The following is a 21577-nucleotide window of genomic DNA, read 5'->3' on the forward strand; positions in this document are numbered from 1 at the left end:
GAGACCAACCAGTATGCCACACAATTTATATCCGCCAACCCGGGAAGCTTTTATGCCCAGCCTTTCCGGTGGAAACCAGTCCAAGTTTCCGAACTTAAAATTTTTCTGGGCCTTCTCCTCAACATGGGCCTGACAAAAAAGCATGAATTGCGGTCATATTGGTCCACGCACCCAATTCATCACATGCCCATGTTCTCTGCTGCTATGTCCAGGGCACGATTTGAGGCCATCCTCCGTTTCCTGCATTTTAGCGACAACACCACCTCCCGTCCCAGAGGCCACCCAGCTTTTGACCGGCTCCACAAAATTCGGCCCCTCATAGACCATTTCAACCAGAAATTTGCAGATTTGTATACCCCCGAGCAAAACATCTGCGTAGACGAGTCCCTAATACATTTTACCGGGCGCCTTGGCTTCAAACAGTACATCCCAAGCAAGCGTGCCCGGTATGGGGTCAAATTGTATAAGCTCTGTGAAAGGGCCACAGGCTATACCCACAAATTTCGGATCTATGAGGGAAAAGATCAGACCCTGGAGCCGGTCGGTTGCCCTGACTACCTGGGGAGCAGTGGGAAGACAGTCTGGGACTTGGTGTCACCCTTATTCGGCAAGGGGTACCATCTTTATGTGGACAATTTTTACACAAGTGTGGCCCTCTTTAGGCATTTGTTTCTAGAACGGATTTGCGCCTGTGGCACCGCGCGAACTAGTCGCGTGGGCTTCCCCCAACGGCTTGTAACCACCCGTCTTGCAAGGGGGGAGAGGGCTGCCTTGTGTAACGAAGAACTGCTCGCGGTGAAATGGAGAGACAAGCGTGACGTTTACATGCTCTCCTCCATTCACGCAGACACGACAATCCAAATTGAGCGAGCAACCCGTGTCATTGAAAAGCCCCTCTGTGTCCACGACTATAATGCGCTCATGGGAGGGGTGGACTTCAATGACCAGATGTTGTCTCCGTATTTAGTTTCCCGCAGAACCAGACGCTGGTATAAGAAGGTGTCTGTATATTTAATTCAATTGGCGCTGTACAATAGTTTTGTTCTCTACAGTAAGGCTGGGAGAACAGGATCCTTCCTCAAATTCCAGGAAGAGATCATCGAGAACCTCCTTTACCCAGGAGGTTCCGTGGCCCCATCCACCAGTGTAGTTAGCCGTCTACACGAGCGACATTTCCCCAGTGTCGTTCCTGGTACCTCAACCCAACCGTCACCCCGAAAAAGATGTCGTGTCTGTAGCAGGAGTGGAATAAGGCGTGACACCCGCTATTTCTGTCCTGACTGTCCTGACCACCCTGCCCTATGCTTTGGTGAGTGTTTCCGGAAGTACCACACACAGGTACACCTAGCATAGGGATTGCATCTCACAGGACAGGCACACAGGGCTATTAGGGCCCTTTTACTCACAGCTGCTGCAAACCTCTCCTTTCACCTGGGATAAAGTGCATAACGTACTTCGCCACATCTTTGGGCGATTTGCGCTTTGCACATTGTCCCATGGGGAAGGAGAGGTTTGTTCTATAAAGGTAAAAAAAACTAAACAAAAAAAAAATTACCGGTAAGTAAAAAAGTAAAAAAAGTTAAAAAAAAGTTAATATGTTCTGTTCTAAAGTTAATAAAGTTATTGCTTTGCGGCCTGGTTTTTTCTTTTTTGTTTTGTTTTTTTTACCTTTCAGGTGGACCAACCGATCGACCAGCTGCAGCACTGATGTGCATTCGGACAGAAGCATTGCGCTGCTGTCAGATTACACGCAAGTCGGTGTATGCGGGGCTGCAAGACGAGATTTCTCCTCTGCAGTAAAAGATACGTTTGCCGAGGCATATGAGCTGAGGAGGTGGCGGTGTTCATATACTTTGGCAAACACTTTGTATATATAAAAAAAAAAATCCCGGCAATGATTTATTCATCCACATCGATTGATGTGAATGGAGAAATCTGGTTTGCCAGGGCATACGAGCTGAAGTGGGTATGGATGTTGGGCGGAGCTCCCATTTCCTGGCAGACGCCTGTCCCCTCCTTTTTCTTTTTTTGGCAGAGATTTTTTCATCCACATTGATCGATGCGAATGAAGAAATCTGTGCCGTTCATTTTTTTCTTTCAGCCCAGAGGCTGAACGGAAAAAAAAAATCTCATTACCTGTATGCTCAATATAAGGAGAATAGCAGAAACTCCTAATGCTGGGCATACATGTAATGATTGCGGAGACCCTCAAATGCCAGGGCAGTACAAACACCCCACAAATAACACCATTTTGGAAAGAAGACACCCCAAGGTATTCGCTGAGGGGCATATTGAGTCCATGAAAGATTGAAATTTTTGTCCCAAGTTAGCGGAAAGGGAGACTTTGTGAGAACAAAATCAAAAAAATCAATTTCCGCTAACTTGTGCCCAAAAATTTTTTTTTCAATGAACTCGCCATGCCCCTCATTGAATACCTTGGGGTGTCTTCTTTCCAAAATGGGGTCACATGTGGGGTATTTATACTGCCCTGGCATTTTAGGGGCCCCAAAGCGTGAGAAGAAGTCTAGTATCCAAATGTCTAAAAATGCCCTCCTAAAAGGAATTTGGGCCCCTTTGCCCACCTAGGCTGCAAAAAAGTGTCACACATCTGGTATCTCTGTATTCAGGAGAAGTTGAGGAATGTGTTTTGGGGTGTCTTTTTACATATACCCATGCTGGGTGAGATAAATATCTTGGTCAAATGCCAACTTTGTATAAAACAATGGGAAAAGTTGTCTTTTGCCAATATATTTCTCTCACCCAGCATGGGTATATGTAAAATGACACCACAAAACACATTCCCCACCTTCTCCTGAGTACGGAGATACCAAATGTGTGACACTTTTTTGCAGCCTAGGTGGGCAAAGGGGCCCACATTCCAAAGAGCACCTTTCGGATTTCACAGGTCATTTACCTACTTACCACACATTAGGGCCCCTGGAAAATGCCAGGGCAGTATAACTACCCCACAAGTGACCCCATTTTGGAAAGAAGACACCCCAAGGTATTCCGTGAGGGGCATGGCAAGTTCCTAGAATTTTTTATTTTTTGTCACAAGTTAGTGGAAAATTATGATTTTTTTTTTTTTTTCATACAAAGTCTCATATTCCACTAACTTGTGACAAAAAATAAAAACTTCCATGAACTCACTATGCCCATCAGCGAATACCTTGGGGTCTCTTCTTTCCAAAATGGGGTCACTTGTGGGGTAGTTATACTGCCCTGGCATTCTAGGGGCCCAAATGTGTGGTAAGGAGTTTGAAATCAAATTCTGTAAAAAATGACCTGTGAAATCCGAAAGGTGCTCTTTGGAATATGGGCCCCTTTGCCCACCTAGGCTGCAAAAAAGTGTCACACATCTGGTATCTCCGTACTCAGGAGAAGGTGGGGAATGTGTTTTGGGGTGTCATTTTACATATACCCATGCTGGGTCAGAGAAATATCTTGGCAAAAGACAACTTTTCCCATTTTTTTTATACAAAGTTGGCATTTGACCAAGATATTTATCTCACCCAGCATGGGTATATGTAAAATGACACCCCAAAACACATTTCTCAACTTCTCCTGAGTACGGAGATACCAGATGTGTGACACTTTTTTGCAGCCTAGGTGGGCAAAGGGGCCCATATTCCAAAGAGCACCTTTCGGATTTCACAGGTCATTTTTTACAGAATTTGATTTCAAACTCCTTACCACACATTTGGGCCCCTAGAATGCCAGGGCAGTATAACTACCCCACAAGTGACCCCATTTTGGAAAGAAGACACCCCAAGGTATTCCGTGAGGGGCATGGCGAGTTCCTAGAATTTTTTATTTTTTGTCACAAGTTAGTGGAAAATGATGATTTTTTTTTTTTTTTTTCATACAAAGTCTCATATTCCACTAACTTGTGACAAAAAATAAAAACTTCAATGAACTCACTATGCCCATCAGCAAATACCTTGGGGTCTCTTCTTTCCAAAATGGGGTCACTTGTGGGGTAGTTATACTGCCCTGGCATTCTAGGGGCCCAAATGTGTGGTAAGGAGTTTGAAATCAAATTCTGTAAAAAATGACCTGTGAAATCCTAAAGGTGCTCTTTGGAATATGGGCCCCTTTGCCCACCTAGGCTGCAAAAAAGTGTCACACATGTGGTATCTCTGTATTCAGGAGAAGTTGAGGAATGTGTTTTGGGGTGTCTTTTTACATATACCCATGCTGGGTGAGATAAATATCTTGGTCAAATGCCAACTTTGTATAAAAAAATGGGAAAAGTTGTCTTTTGCCAAGATATTTCTCTCACCCAGCATGGGTATATATAAAATGACACCCCAAAACACATTCCCCACCTTCTCCTGAGTACGGAGATACCAGATGTGTGACACTTTTTTGCAGCCTAGGTGGGCAAAGGGGCCCATATTCCAAAGAGCACCTTTCGGATTTCACAGGTCATTTTTTACAGAATTTGATTTCAAACTCCTTACCACACATTTGGGCCCCTAGAATGCCAGGGCAGTATAACTACCCCACAAGTGACCCCATTTTGGAAAGAAGACACCCCAAGGTATTCGCTGATGGGCATAGTGAGTTCATAGAACTTTTTATTTTTTGTCACAAGTTAGTGGAATATGAGACTTTGTAAGAAAAAAAAAAAAAATCATCATTTTCCGCTAACTTGTGACAAAAAATAAAAAGTTCTATGAACTCACTATGCACATCAGCGAATACCTTAGGGTGTGTACTTTCCGAAATGGGGTCATTTGTGGGGTGTTTGTACTGTCTGGGCATTGTAGAACCTCAGGAAACATGACAGGTGCTCAGAAAGTCAGAGCTGCTTCAAAAAGCGGAAATTCACATTTTTGTACCATAGTTTGTAAACGCTATAACTTTTACCCAAACCATTTTTTTTTTACCCAAACATTTTTTTTTTATCAAAGACATGTAGAACAATAAATTTAGAGCAAAATTTATATATGGATGTTGTTTTTTTTGCAAAATTTTACAACTGAAAATGAAAAATGTCATTTTTTTGCAAAAAAATCGTTAAATTTCGATTAATAACAAAAAAAGTAAAAATGTCAGCAGCAATGAAATACCACCAAATGAAAGCTCTATTAGTGAGAAGAAAAGGAGGTAAAATTCATTTGGGTGGTAAGTTGCATGACCGAGCAATAAACGGTGAAAGTAGTGTAGGTCAGAAGTGTAAAAAGTGGCCTGGTCTTTCAGGGTGTTTAAGCACTGGGGGCTGAGGTGGTTAAGCTACATTCTTACCTGTCAGATAAGGATTGAGCTATAATGAGATAAGAAGCTGTCAGGTGAGCTGCCTGACAGAACACAGTGAAAACAGCATTCTACTAAAGAATCTCAAGGCTGTACAGAGAAAAGGGCTCAACATTTTTTAATAAAGACCATATGAGAAAATGATTTCTAGCTTAAAATTAGTACAATGCAATAATAATAATAATAATAATAATAATAAATTGCCCCCAAAGGTGTATATAGCCTTTAAGGTAACTGTGAGCTAAATTTATGAAAGCAACGCACAGCACTTGTTAAATTTAGCACAGGCCAAATGATCACATTCTGACTTATTTTCACCTGCCACAACTACAGCAGGTCAGGAGTGGAGCTTTTTACACCTGTCTTTGTTTCCCCCCAAATTTATGACAAAGAGTACTTCAGCCCCTAAGTGGAGTAGTTTTACTCCTCTATTACACCTGTTTTCAAGTGTGGGGGTCATTTATGAAGAATATAATTTTTGGCAGTCTTTTTCGTACATTTTATGCCGTCGCTGCTTCCAGAAGATGCGCCTAATTTATGACGGCAATTAGTAAATTTGCTGAAGTTGAAGTTCGGCGCCCGCCACTCCCTCGACTCTCCTATGTGTCAAATGTGGCATAAAAGGGTCAGTGCGACAAATAAAAAACGGTTGTGCAACAATTTTATGCCAAAAAGAGGCGTCAAACTGTTCGTAAATGACCCCTAATAATTTTGACAGAAACAAAATCCCAGTCCCAGCCACTCTCAAGTGGCGACGACGGCATAAAAACGCCTATGCGCAAAATATTGTTTCATGGACATTCTAAAATTTGGAAAAGAGGTCTTGCAATTTTTTATATGCCAAAAACAGGTATAGCGCCATTTACAAATGACCCCCAATCCCTATGATAAATAAAGCCAAAAATCAACGTACTCCTCTGGAACGCCCACAAGCAGCTGGACTGTTTATTCAATTTATTTATTTATTAAACGTAATAAATTTTATTTAAAAAAACTGCTTTTTTCAATAAAATCAGCTCCACATGTCTGGTATCACCGTGTCCCTAATGACCCGCACTACACAAAAATCATGTAAATTATTTCCTGCGGTGAACGTCGTAAAAAAAAATAAAAAATGCCAGAATTGGTATTTAATAGAAAAAAAATTAATAAAAAAAGGGATCAAAAAGTGTTATTTACCCCAAAATGATACCAATGAAAACCATAAGTCGTCCCGCAAAAGTCAAGCTCTCACTCAACTCCATAGAATGAAAAATAAAAAAAGTTATGGGTCTTGGGAAGAGGTGATTCAAGAAGATTATCTTCGGCCCGGCTCTGGAAATGCGGACCCGCACCAGGTTCACGGATCATTAAGAAATTATGCTTTGAAAATGCAACACGGATGCAACACGGACAGCAAAAAACGGACACACGGACCCAACACGGATTCTTTACGGACAGCAAAAAACGGACACAGGGACCCAACACGGATTCTTCACGGACAGCAAAAAACTGACACAGGGACCCAACACGGATTCTTCACGGACAGCAAAAAACGGCACAGGGACCCAACACGGATTCTTCACGGACAGCAAAAAACGGACACAGGGACCCAACACGGATTCTTCACGGACAGCTTCACAGATGCATCACTGACCACCTGTCGCATGGTCATTAAAAAAGTGGTTAAAAAGGGGTTTTGCTCCTTTTTTTCCGCCAAAAACTGGTGTAAAAATGTTCATAAATGACCCCCAGTGGATTTTTTTTTAATTCTGAGTGGAATCTGCTCAAAATCCACATATAAATGAAATACAAGTAGTGATAAAAAAATAAAAATAAACATATATTCATCAAATGTAAAAATCTACAGTGTGAACATGCCCTAAACCACCTAAACGTGTCTGGACCAAAACACTGGGCCGGTTAAAAGCAGATTTTGGCCATTCCCCAGCCCCCACACTTTTTACACAGGAGGTAGAATATATATACTGTTTTACTAAGTATATATAAATATATCGCGACACACACGCGATACAGTACACAGGGCCGCGTCACGTGACCACATCCCTGTCACAGCCCTCACAGAGGATGCTCAGAAGAGAGAAGGCGGCAGGTGCGGACGAGCTTATTTAGCAGCTCAGAAGGGGGGGGGGAGCGTTCTCCGAGTTCTCTCCATCCCACGTTGCTGAGATACTGATGTTGCTTTGTTCTTCTGTTAGTCTAACCATGTGGTGAAGGGCCTAATGAGCCGTCTTTTTTTTTTTTTTTTTTAACGAAAACGGAGAGAGGCGAACGATCGTACCCCTCTTTTCGTCAGTGGTAGGATCAGGGCCGGATTAACGTAGGGGCTGATGGAGCTGCAGCTCCAGGCCCCTACCATAAAATAGGCCCATCTGCCAGCCAAAAGGCCGTCGGAGGGTTAAAAGTCCTCTGTTGTACACAGCGCAGCGTCACATAGCAGCACACAGACAATGCGGAGACGCTCACCTCATGCTGGCAGCAGGGAGCCTGAGGGCGGGACTCGGGAGGAGCGTAATATGATCCTAGAGTGGAAGCTGCTTCTGCCAGCCCCTCCCCTCCCCGCCCACCAACCAATCAGAGCTGAGGCAAGGCAAGCACTTCACAGGTCCTGTAAGGGAACTGCACAGTGTAAAGTGTAGTTCCCAGGTTAGAACAGTGCATCTGCCAGGACCTGTGATGACATCATCTTCAGCATCACAGGTCCTGCAGAATCTAGCAAAGGAACAGCACCAAAAATGCTGTAGTTCCTAGGTTTGAAAGGTACATCTGCCAGGACCTTTGATGACATCATCACAGGTCCTTCAACCCCTAACAGCAAGTATTAGAAGTTCACAATCAGCTCTGCATTGATCCATACAGACTGGAATGGAGTGGTAAGAGGAGGTCCTCCACTTTTCATCATTTACCCCCTCTCCATGCCCTGTTTTTACTCATTGCTCACTCATGTATAATACTTCAGACAGGTACAGTGACCACAACCTCATGTACTTCACACACACAGTGACTATAATGTATAACTGACCACATATTTCTATAAACACTGCATCTACAGTATTATACCTTGTATGTCTCACATATATATATATATATATATATATGCACACACACACACACACACACACACACACACTCTGCATATATTAAACAGTATTATAGATGCAATATGTACAGATATATAATATATATTGCAGTGTACTGATATGTGAGGTACAAGGTATAATATATGCAGTGTGTATAGATATATTGTATATACAGCAGTGTACTGATATGTTAGGTACGAGGTATAATAGATGGTGTGTACAGGTATATTGTATATACAGCATTGGATTGATATGTGAGGTACGAGCTGTAATTTATACCTCATATATCAGTACACTGCTGTATATACTATATACCTGAACACACTGCATATATTATACCTCGTACCTCACATATCAGTACACTGCTGTATACACTATACATCTGTACACACTGTATCTATTATGCCTCTTTTGTGTGCCAGGCCTGTTTTGTAATCCCAATCCGGCCCTGATGCATAAATTATAAAACAGCAGCGAACATAGTTCATGGAACAAAGGGAGAGGCCTGGAATGGGTAGTGGGAGGGGCTATAAAAGGGCAATGAGGGCCCAATTTAGATTCTTGCTATGGGGCCCAGGGATTTCTATGTACGCCTTTGACAGGAGCAGAGAGATAAGAGAAGTGACAGATGACACAGAGTTTAGATTACAGGTTGAATTAACCCTTTAGGATCAAATTGGCTTCTCAGGAGATAAATATGTTAAAGGCATCTCATTCAGTAGCTATATAACTAAGGCTACTTTCACACTAGCGTTCGGGTGTCCGCTCGTGCGCACCGTTTGAAGGGGCTCACGAGCGGCCCCGAACGCATCCGTCTGGCCCCAATGCATTCTCAGTGGAGGCGGATCCACTGAGAATGCATCCGCCTGCCAGCGTTCAGCCTCCGCTCCGCTCAGTGAGCGGACACCTGAACGCTGCTTGCAGCGTTCGGGTGTCCGCCTGGCCGTGCGGAGGCGAGCGGATCCGTCCAGACTTACAGTGTAAGTCAATGGGGGCGGATCCGCTTGAAGATGACACAATATGGCTCAATCTTCAAGCGGATCCGTTCCCCATTGACTTTCAATGTAAAGTCTGAACGGATCCGCTCAGGCTACTTTCACACTTAGAAAATTTTCTAAGTTTTAATGCAGACGCATCCGTTCTGAACGGATGCGAACGTCTGCATTATTGGAGCGGATCCGTCTGATGAAACATCAGACGGATCCGCTCCGAACGCTAGTGTGAAAGTAGCCTTAGGGTGGGTTCACATCTCCTTTATGGATTCCGTTAAGTGGGGACTGTGGGGACTATTTTATTATCAGCCAGTGACTGTGTTACTGTAATACTGTTATCAGTTCAGCACATAGTTTTCCCTGTGCGTGCATTCACATTTCACTTCACTTGGTTCGTTGTACTACTGTCAGTGTCAGACTGTTGTCCCTGTGGGTAACCATGCACAACAGACAACAATGCACACCACAGTGACAGCTCCTGACTCCTGTCCTGAGTACTCCTGTCCGGCGTCAGCCTCAGCTTCCCTTCACTATCACTATAATCAATCACTCTTCCTGATCCTGACTCACTCATTAGAGAGCTGAAGAGCCGGCGGAGTCAGCAGCAGCAAGTGAATCGGATGGATAGCATCTGCGCATGCGCACCGGCACCTAGAGTCTTCAGTTCACTTGCGAGTCAGCTCAGCAGTCAGTGACTCACCAAGTGAACCAAAGATCCGATTCATGAATCGGTTCATTTGAATGAGCTGATTCAAATGAACCGATTCATCTGAAAGATCCGAACTTCCTATCACTACTGAGGTCATATCCGACGGGCCGCGGCATTACAGGAACAGCACCAGCTGCTCTGACGTCCTGCCGCCGGATATACGTCACAGGATATCCGGCGGCAGGACGTCAGAGCAGCTGGTGCGGTTCCTGTAATGCCGGCCCGCCGGATATGACCTCAGTGCGCCCGCGGTTATCCCTCCTGCACGCTGCGCTGTGTACAACCTACTCAGCAGTTTCGACCAGCACACGGCCCACAGCGCTCAGCCACACCAGCCCGTGAGACAGCAGGAGCTTCTGGAGCAGGGCAGGTATCAGATAAACTCATCCAGTTGGAAGGGAGGGCAATCATAGTGCTGTTCTGATTTATGGACACAGCTCTCAGCATGCTTAGCCAGCCTTCTATCTGGCTGTTTCTGAGCCTGTGGACTGTGACTCTCAAGAAGCACAGCCAGATAGAAGGCTGGCTAAGCATGCTGAGAGCTGTGTCCATAAATCAGAACAGCACTATGGAAATTACTGACTGGCTAAGCATGCTGAGAGCTCAGTCTAAATAACATAACACATTAAAGAAATTACTGTTTCTAGCTGCTAGTCCACAGTCCACAGTCCACAGCAGCTAGAAACAGTAATTTCTTTAAAGGGATTCTGTCACCAGGTTTGACCCCTGTCAGCTAAAAATATGCTGATGTTCAGGGCGTCTTCACGATTCCTAATGTGGGCTTATAAATGTCATCTGTGGGCTTATTTAGCTAAAAAACAGCTTTTACTAACCTGTCAGTCAAACAAATAAGGTGCCCAAAGGAATGTTAATGGGTGCAAGATGCCCGCCGCACCCACCGCCGTTCGTGCCCAGCGCCGCCTTTCCTGACTTCTGCACCGCCTCCTAATCCTCTGTGCCGCCTCTCGCTCTCCCTCTCTCCCCCCTCCTTCTGCTGTAAGATCTCACGCTTGCGCACAGGGCTCTGCCTGATGCGCCCGTGCAGACTTCTCCATTTGGCTTCTTACAGCGAAGTGCGCATGCGCCGGCACTTCGCTCAACCCCTGTATGCGCAAGATCTTACAGCAGGAGGAGGGGGGAGGGAGGGAGAGCGAGAGGCTGCACAGAGGATTAGGAGGCGGCGCAGAAGTCCGCAAAGGCGGCGCTGGGCACGAACGGCGGCGGGTGCGGCCGACACCTTGCATTCATTAACATCCCCTTGGGCACCTTATTTGTTTGACTGACAGGTTAGTAAAAGCTGTTTTTTAGCTAAATAAGCCCACAGATGACATTTATAAGCCCACATTAGGAATCGTGAAGACGCCCTGAACATCAGCATATTTTTAGCTGACGGGTGAAACCTGGTGACAGAATCCCTTTAATGTGGTATGTTATTTAGACACAGCTCTCAGCATGCTTAGCCAGCCTTCTATCTGACTGGCTAAGCATACTGAGTGCTGTGTCCATAAATCATAACACAGCTCTATGAAAATTACTGTTTCTAGCTGCTGTTGTCCACAGTCCACAGCAGCTAGAAAACAGTAATCTTCATAGTCATGTTAAATGATCACTATAGTGTCAGGAAAACAAAGCGGCTTTCCTGACACTATAGTGCCCTGAGGGTGCCCCACCCGTGGTCCCCCTCCATGTTGCCAAGATAGAAGCCAAATGAAGGGGTAGTTGCAGGAACAAAATACTTTAATGGTATCGATAAAATATATATGTAATTAAGACACTGAGTGCAGTTCCATAAAAAGGCCCAGCAAAATCCTCAGCACCAGGCCCATGATGCTCTTAATCCGGCCCTGGGTAGGATCCAAGGATGTATAAGGGTCAGTCTGTGAGGGGCCCGCGCAGTGTTCGCTGAGACACGGAGAAGGTGGGTCATGTAGTGGCGGGTGAGCCGGGCTGTAAGACCAGATAGAGCGCCCTGTATGTCGTGCTGTTACAAGGGGACTTCAGCCATATTTTCTATCAGACCTATAGATTTGATGGGATATGGATAGATTTACCAGGGGCAAAGTTAGTGAAATGTTTCACTTGAAAGTTAATGTTAAGAAATGAATGTGTATATATTTTATTACTAATATATAGTGTATTATATTTTTTTAATATATATATAGTATCTGTTGTATACTATATTTTTAGCATTTTATATTCTATCGTAGACTTTATTTCTTTCAGACACCATGGCCGCTGGGAATGCTCACATTGGGAAGCCTGCACCTGATTTCCAGGCCACCGCTGTGGTAAATGGAGAGTTTAAGGAAGTTAAGCTGGCTGACTACAGGGGTGAGTGGTCAGTGATGGAGGACTAGACGCTGTGAGACAGAGTTTACAATGACTTCTGTCTCCTATGGGGAAGAGGAGATCCCCGGGTGACTGCATTATAACGGGTGAGGGCTTCTGTGTGAACCTACGGAGCTCTGCTAGGGCCGCAGGGTGACTTAAGGCTTTGGGCGATCTCGTACAGCCACAGTGCGGTATCAGACTGGTATGTGGCAGTATAATGAACGATAGCAGCGTCACCTGCACCAGAACTTGAATTTCTTGCAAGACATGGCAGCGCTAGTATAACCAGACGGGCCCTGGCCGTGTGCTGTATAGCCGGCCCAATTCACTTACTCCTGACCATGCGCTGTGTAAGGGTTGCAGTGATGTGGCCCCTTCATTTTCAGCATCAGTCCAAGCAATATGCCCAGACTTTATTATGAAGGGGTTAATCCACAGCACTACCTATACATGGTATGAATGTGTGATATCTGGGGTCCTGACCACCAGCTCTGGGAGTAGTCTGGGTACAGTGGTAGTCATACGCCCCCCATCTAATCTATTCAAACACTATGGGACTGACTGAGATGCTGCGTGCAGAACTCCGCTATCTCAGTCCCGTAGATATCGCATGAAATGTAAAATGGCTAGGGGAGCGCTAAAGCCCGCCCATCAGTTGGTGACATCACTGAACACACTACCGGGCGGAAGCTTCCACCCAGCAGTGTTATTGTAAAGAGCCCATGCCCTGCCCGATCTAGCACAGGGCAAGGGAGCGCATCTGATGTCCGAAGAATAAGGCAGACTTTATAATGGGTACCGGATACATCACCTGTTCATCGATGCTAGTAGAGGTAGATACAACAGGTGACGTGCCCCATCCGTCGCCGGACTGCCTCCTACAAGGTGCTGGATATGGCAGTCAAGACTTGAGTCACCTGTTGTGAATGGTGGATCCTGTCTTATCTATACAGAGGTGATATCATTATAGGCAGGATTAGAATGGCAGATAAGCAGGTAACTGCAGTAAAGTGTTCTCTACAGAGCAAGAAGTAGTGCTTAGTGGGCAGTGTGAAAACTGCAGGATTGTTTTTTTGTTTAAATATAGATATTGACATGAAAAATTGAAGTATCAAATGTAAAAACGTGATTTAAATAGATCACTTTTTGATGCATGTTACCCCCACCCCCCTTCCACTCTAGTGGGACCCTTCTGCACTCAGGTAGTGGGAATGGGATTTTGTGATGTTGCATTTCTCTAGTTTCCACTAATGAGGTGTATTGGCATCAGATGCCCCCTCCTGCTGTATATTATGTGACGCCACTGAGCCATTGTCTTCTGCAGGTAAATATGTCGTGCTGTTCTTCTACCCTCTGGACTTCACCTTCGTCTGCCCCACGGAGATCATCGCCTTCAGTGAGCACGCGGACGAGTTCCGAAAGATCGGCTGCGAAGTCATCGGAGCTTCTGTGGACTCGCACTTCTCACACCTCGCATGGTGAGATCCTGCGTGCTGACGTCCTGTCATCTGAGCTAGAGCATAATGCTGCTTTCAGGCCAGCGGGGGCTGCAGGATTATTTTACTATATTGCAGGGATCAGTAACCTTTGGCACTCCAGCTGCTGTGAAACTACAACTCCCAGCATGCATGCTTGGCTGTTCTTGTAACTCCCACAGAAGTGAATGAAGCATTCTGGGAGTTGTAGTTTAGAGCAGCTGGAGGTTGCTGATCCCTGCTATATTGGGTGCATTTAGGGCAAGTCCACAAGGCGTGGAACTGCCACAGATTTTACCCGTCCGAAACCACAAGTGGCATGCTAAGGAAACTTCTCAGTGGGGTAAAATCTGCAACGTGTGTACTTGCTCTTAGTGTATGGCTACGGTATTTGGAGCAGGGTTTCCCTGTATGCATTGCAAAGGGTGGAGTCTGCAGTAAAAAAAAGGGCTCCGCAGGTCCGTTCATACTGCAGATGTGTGGCTGTGGCTTCTGAAGGTCTTATCCCACACTGTTGTGGATTTACCTCCCAAATCCACAGCAGAAAGTCTGCAGCAGTTGCTGCCCATTAAGGTCTGTGGAGAGCAGCCGTCTTCAGTGTTGCAAAACTACAACTCCCATCAGGTGGCAGGACATGGTGAGCTTTGGTTTTGCTACAGCTGGAGACTACAGGCCTGAACTATATAGACTGTAGGCAGCGGAAATCCACTGACAAAGGGGGCTTAATGCCAAATGCAAAAGGATCTGGTGACTCCTGTCATGGCGGTTAACGGAGCCTTAAAACTCAGCAGAATGGCGCAGGGCGTGGAGGTGTTAATCGTGGGCAGCCTCCTCCCTTATCGGAGCACTGTTCTGCCAGTCTCCACCCTGTAAGTACAATGCAGACATATTAAAGTAACGGATCTTCAGCAAGACGTCTTATCTGCTGGCTGCAGCTGCTCTTCTGCTGCACAAGAAAGGCACCAGCTTCTGGTGTTTGGGACCACTCTGGGCGCTGCTGCTTTGTCGCATGTAGACGTGCACTACTGTACGATTTGTGACCATGGGTGTTGTCCCCTTCATTTCGGAAATTTGATCTGAGCTCCGACACGGAACGTCCTTGTCATTGTTTCCGTCCCCTTGTCACACGCTTGTTTAGCCCTGTGACACTTTGCCGCTTTGTAATTGATATGTCTTATTGATGACCTATCAATACATCCCATGTGCAGCACTAGCAATCAGTTTTCCAGGAATTAACTCCTTAGTGACCAGCCTGTGCTATTTTTCTGTGTAGCCATACGAGGGCTTACTTTTTTGTGACTAGCTGTAATTTCTTTTTTTAATTGCACTATTTTGAGGAACACTGAACTCATTGCTTTAAAGGCTCCGTGGGGTTTCTGTAAACGTCAGACATATCAAAAGTTTTAATCGGTGGGGGGGTTTGAGTTGCATGTTGCACTCCTTACGGCAGAAGAAGCAAGAGTGACTTAATGGAAAGTCTACGGGCCCTTGAGTCTGTCCCCTGCAGTGAGGAGAGGGCGCTATGAGTCCTGCTCTAGGGATCATGGGGTCTTGGATCTCCCACAGTCAACATTTTGTCTCCATGAAGAAGGCTTGCTGAACTCAGTAATTCTTGAAGTTAAAGTGGTATTCTTATTGAATGTTACCCCCTATCCACGGGGGAAGGGGGGAAGATATAAGGGATTGGTGAGTCCTACTGCTGGGACACCCATGGATCACAAGAACATGGGGGTTCTTGCCCTTCTGGAGCCCCCCTAAAATGGACAGTGTATGGAAAAGCTCTGCACTGCTCCATTCAATGTTATGGGAGTGCTGGAGATGGCAGAGCTCTGTACTCGGGGGATAACATTCTATATCCAGAATACCCCTTTAACTTTGAGGTGAGAATGGGGGGGGGGGGGGGGCAATACCACCATTGTCATGAGTTTTTACATTGTGATCAGTGTGCAGCATAAATGACAAGCAACGTCATTCTCTGGTGCAATGAGATGCCAAATGTCACACAAACTTTTTAAATGTTTGAATCACTGCGTCCCAAGACCCATAACTTATTTTACATTCTGCGGAGCTGTGGGGGCCTGGTTTGAGGGACAACTTGTAGTCGTCATTGGTAATATTTTAGGATCAATTGTCAACTTTTTTTTTCTCCCTGGAGTAGCAGATAAAGTGTTGCTGTTTTTGGTTAAATGGCGTTCACTGTGTGAGATACGTGTAATTGTATAGCTCATACAGGTAGTCACAGATGTGGTGGTAAATGTGGATTTTTTTTTTTTTTACAAAGTGACTTTTGGTTGCTTCCATAACACACTGTGCTGCTTATGTAGTGCAGTGTATTATGCTGATTCTGCCAGTAGAAGCAGTGGGGCCTTCAGTAGACCCACGGTTGCCATGTAAAGACATCGGCACACCACAATCGTGTTTTTAGGGGGTGCCTAGGGTTGGGCAATATCAGGAATATTTCCCACAATAATGAGAAATTTATCACGATGGTGGATGCAAGGGGACTGTGTACAGTATGGGCTTGTACTCTCATAGGACTCATGACCTGTGTATTCCCCTTGCGTCTAATACATCCCCCACCTCTTACTTCTCAGTATAGTGTACATAGATGTGGATGCAACTTGGGGGATAGCAGTCGCACATCGGCATACCAGGTGGTTATGCCATTGCCATATCAGTTTATAGCCCCACTATTGTTATATGGGCTCCGTAGCAGCTACAACAGCTAGTGCTGCACCACGGTGCACTCCCTCTGCAGCCGGATGTAGTGTCACTGAAGAGCAGTGGCGTACCTACCGTATAGGCAGACCACGCAGCTGCTATGGGGCCCATGAGGAAGAGGGGCCCGCAGTGGAGGAAAGGCCCCGCCACCTCATTTCTCCTGTCTATCTTTCTAAAGCTAAAGGACCTTTGATGTAATTACAATGTGCAGTTCCCTTACAGGACCTGTGAAGTGTAGTTGCCAGGACCTGTGATGACATCATCTTCAGCATCACAGGTCCTGCAGAATCTAGCAAAGGAACTGCACCATGATGGTGTAGTTCCTAGGTTTGAAAGGTATATCTGCCAGGACCTGTGATGACATCATCACAGGTCCCTCAACCCCTAACAGCAAGTATTAGAAGTTCACAATCAGCTCTGCATTGATCCATACAGACTGGTAAGAGGAGGTCCTCCACTTCTCGTCATTTACCCCCCTCCCCCCATGCCCTGTTTTATTCATTGCTCACTCATGTATAATACTTCAGACAGGTACAGTGACCACAACCTCATGCACCTCATACATAGTGACCATAATGCATAACTGACCACATTTCTATAAACACTGCATCTACAGTATTATACCTTCTATGTCTCACATCAATACACTGCTCTGTGTGTGTGTGTATATATGTATATATTACACTGCATATATTACACAGTATTAGAGATGCAATATGTACAGATATATAATATATATTGCAGTGTACTGATATGTGAGGTACAAGGTATAATAGATGCAGTGTGTACAGATATATAGTATATACAGCAGTGTACTGATATGTGAGATACAAGGTCTGATATGTGAGGTACGAGGTATAATAGATGAAATGTGTACAGGTATATTGTATATACAGTGTTGGATTGATATGTGAGGTACGAGCTGTAATTTATACCTCATACCTCACATGTCAGTAGCTGCTATATATACACAATATTATCTGTACACACTGCATCTATTATACCTCACATTACACTACTGTATATACTATATCTGTACAGACTGCATATATTATACCTCACATTACACTACTGTATATACTATATCTGTACAGACTGCATATATTATACCCTGTACCTCACATATCAATACACTGCTGTATATACTATATACCTCTACACACTGCATATATTACCACGTTCCTCACATATCAGTACACTGCTGTATACACTATACATCTGTACACACTGTATCTATTATACCTCTTTTGTGTGCCAGGGCTGCTTTGTAATCCCAATCCGGCCCTGATGGCAAATTATAAAACGCAGCAGCAAGAATAGTTCATGGAACAGAGAGGCCTGGAATGGGTAGTGGGAGGGGCTATAAAAGGGGAATGGGGGCCCAATTTAGATTCTTGCTATGGGGCCCAGTGATTTCTATGCTAAAGAGGATACTCTAAGTCCCAGCTAAACCCTCCGTCCTAAACACAGAGCGGAGTCGTACTTTACGATGCTTCTTGTACACCACTGCTGATAGTGGGAGGGCGGTATACGCTTCAGTGCGTGTCTCCCATATGACGCCACTTGTCACAAGCTGAGGAGACTTCAGCATCTACTGATGGCCTAGCAAGTTGTCAATGTGTAGTTCATAAGGCTCACAAAATGGCACATGCCCAGATGTCATTGCTTTATGATGCCACTTAAAATATTGTGGTATTTAAGAAACGGTGATATCATGATATATCGTGGATACCAGTATATCGCCCCACACTAGGGGTGCCAATGGGTGACTGAAGGAGCAACCCCTCGAATCCCTTGATCGCTATTGACCACAGTATTTAAGGGGTTAAACGTCTGGGACTGGTGGTTCTGCCAATCTGGAGTGTTAGAACAGGAGTCCCCGGTGGTCATGAGAGCTGCTGCTCTTCCTGGCATGTCTAACCTATGCCGGTGTTGAGAAAAAGTGGCAGCCTAGCCTAAGGCCTCTTAGTGACTGCCATAAAAAGGTGTATTGGTAGCCACCAAGGGGTTAAATATTGATATATTCTCAGCATAGGTCATCAATATCTGATAAGTGGGAATTAGACTCCCACCAGTTTAGAGGCTACAGAGCACAGCGCCATACATGGTGTAGTGGCTGTTCTTGGTATTGCAGCTTAATCATATTCACTTGAATGGAACAGAGCACCAGCAGCTAATCGGCACGGGCACCTACCACTGGGACCCCCACCGATCATGAGAACTGGGCCCAGTACCCCCTGCAGCCCCCCTGAAAATAGAGCACCTGGTTGCACATGTGGATCTGGGATACCTTGTAGCATCCAGAATACCCCTTTAATGCTGCAGTTAGATCCATCAGTATCCCTGCGATGTAGTCACTGGATTGCTGGGACCCCCATGGATGACTAGAATGGAGGTACTGAGCTAAATGTTAGGACTGTAAAAGTATAATCTGAATTAATCTGTCTATGTTCAGGACAAATGTTCCTCGCAAGGAGGGCGGCCTGGGACCCATGAACATTCCCCTGTTGTCAGACCTGAAGCACGCAATCTCCAGGGACTATGGCGTTCTCAAGGAGGAGGACGGGGTTGCATTCAGGTAGTGTTTAAGGAATGAGTGTATATATAATTTTTTTTATTTATTTTTCTGCCACAATTGACCATGTGTGTTCTCTCCCTCAGGGGTCTGTTCATCATAGACAGCAAGGGCATCCTCCGTCAGATAACAATCAATGATCTGCCAGTTGGCCGCTCTGTAGATGAGGTGCTGCGACTGGTGCAAGCATTCCAGTTCACAGACCAACATGGCGAAGGTAAGGCCCAACACTTTCACTGTATCTGATGTTCTTCTATAGTGGCCCATGTGGGCAGAAGCATCAGCATTGTGCAGTAATCCAGCTGCTGTGAAACTACAACTCCAAACATGCTCACCTGTTCTAACTCCCATAAAAGTGAAGCATTCTGGGAGTTGTAGTTTCTGAACAGCTGGAGGTCGCTGATCCCTGACCTAGCAGATTGAGACAGTATAACATGGGGCAAATGTTCAAGGGGCTTGTTACTGGGACCGACCAGTCAGCCATATAAATTCTAATTTTAACTGGAAACTTATGGGCAATGACTGTTCATCCCTACTTTAGTATTCTGGTTCAAAGTTATTCCTATACACAGCATAGGGGATGACTATTAGATTGGGGTTCTACTGCTGGGACCCCTGCTGCTCACAAGAACAAGGGGGCCCAAACAGTGGAGCTTCCTTTTTTAAATGGCCGGAGCATATAGTTGGCATGTGTACCGCTGCTCTGTGGGAGTGCCAGCGATGACTGTAGAGCGCTGTGGCTAGGGGAGAACATCTTGTAACCAGAATACCCTTTAACCCCCTCAGTGGGTAGTGCCATGGTTCTGTATAGCGCTATAGGCACATCATGTGCCTCTGTACCGCACCATACCCACAGCTACTGCAAATATCGAATGTGTAATTTATAGAATTGAGCTCATTCACACGACCGTATGTGTTTTGTGGTCCACGGTGTGCTGTCCACATTTTTTGCAGACCCATTGAAAAGAATGGTTCTGCATATGGTCTGCAAAAAACAGAACGGACATGGAAGCAAAATACACTCGTGTGAATGTAGCCTTAATGTCAGTAACATGGCTTGAGATTGCACTAGAAGCAAAGCTATTGGGTGCAATGACATCCATAGTGCAGCCTCCAGTGTAACACTGGCAATCCAGCACAAGCCATGCGCCTGAGCTGATATACAAGGCCATACAACTTTTATGGGGGGCAGTTTGGCTTTCACTTCCAAAGTGTAAAATACAGTAGCTGATCCTCCCGAACCGCCCCTTAAGTCATGATCCTGCTCATGGACTTAATAAGGTATGGATAGGCTGGGTTGGACTGGCCATCCAGGAGCATCCTTCACTGGGCCCCAATCACAAGACCCCGTTCATGGAGTTTATAAACTTTACTATCAAAATTGTCTTCCTTACAGTCCGCCTGACCTGTTGTCTCTGGTCTCTCCCTGTAGTATGCCCTGCAGGATGGAAGCCTGGCAGCCGCACCATCAAACCCAATGTGAAGGACAGCAAGGATTACTTCTCCAAGGAGCACTGAGCCCACCCTGACTCCACACTGAAGCGTCCCTGGTGGCTGGAGGGATCCTCATGTGCACTGACCTGCGGTACTCACCCGGCTGCTGCCACCGCTGTCCTCCTCGCCCAGGGAAATAACTGCACTTAGTCTTGTTGTTTAATAAAAAGTTACTAGTTACTGACGACTCTTCATCCTCATCTGGTGCTTGTCATGATATCTGTCTAAAACCAACACTGAGCTCAGGCCTTTATAGCAGTCAGGAGATGCTGTAAATGTCTGGTGTGGGGGGGGGGCCCTACTGGTAAAACTTTTTTTTTTTTTTAAACCTTGTAAGACATCTTCCTCATTCCAGGATTTTAAAAATACATGGCTGCTTTCTTACGGAGTGCCATGTCTGACCGTAGGTTGTGTGTGGTATTGCACAGTGCTCCAGACGGTGACCAAATTGGATTGGTCGTCAATGCAACTTAGAATTGCAAATGGCGACAAGACTGGTAATTTGCAACTAGACCCACAGCTGCACTGCCTCCTTAAAAAGGACCTCTTATGGGTTTTTGTTTCGCACTGGTAGCTGCAAACTTTTTTTTTTTTTCTTCAAAAATACCTCTGCAGCTGTGCCAACATGCTATATTGTAATTTGGACCATGGGAACAGGAAGGAGGAGGCATTGGTTTCTGCAGTGGGCAGCTTTCTCCCTGGTTGTGACACTATCCCAAGGGATGGCCAACCTGAGGCTCTCCAGCTGTTGCAAAACTACAACTCCCAGCATTATAACTACTGGAGCTACTACATGGGGCTACTATAGCAGGCTTTATTACTGCTGGGCTCTAAGGGTGCCTTATGCAGTGTTTCCCAACCAGTGTGCCTCCAGCTGTTGCAAAACTACAACTCCCAGCATGCCTGCACAGCCAAAGGCTGTCTGGGCATGTTGGAAGTTG

At 45.4% G+C, this 21577-nt stretch overlaps 1 protein-coding gene across 2 annotated transcripts; it reads left to right on the forward strand.

The window, feature by feature from the left end:
- The first annotated feature begins 11920 nt into the window (after window positions 1–11920).
- On the forward strand, window positions 11921–20816 carry PRDX2 (peroxiredoxin 2). 2 transcript variants are annotated; one of them, XM_040415045.1, is made up of 6 exons: window positions 11921–11958; window positions 12264–12371; window positions 13696–13849; window positions 19023–19145; window positions 19229–19359; window positions 20575–20816. In XM_040415045.1, exons 2-6 carry the CDS (start codon window positions 12269–12271, stop codon window positions 20658–20660), a joined length of 597 nt encoding a protein of 198 aa, XP_040270979.1. In that variant the 5' UTR covers window positions 11921–11958; window positions 12264–12268; the 3' UTR covers window positions 20661–20816. The 2 variants fall into 2 exon arrangements, with proteins under 2 accessions (XP_040270979.1, XP_040270978.1); XM_040415044.1 differs by lacking the exon at window positions 11921–11958 and having other exon boundaries at window positions 19229–19353.
- The last annotated feature ends 761 nt before the right edge of the window (window positions 20817–21577 follow it).

This window comes from Bufo bufo, chromosome 1 (genome assembly GCF_905171765.1).
Source record: "Bufo bufo chromosome 1, aBufBuf1.1, whole genome shotgun sequence".
NCBI lineage: Eukaryota > Metazoa > Chordata > Amphibia > Anura > Bufonidae > Bufo > Bufo bufo.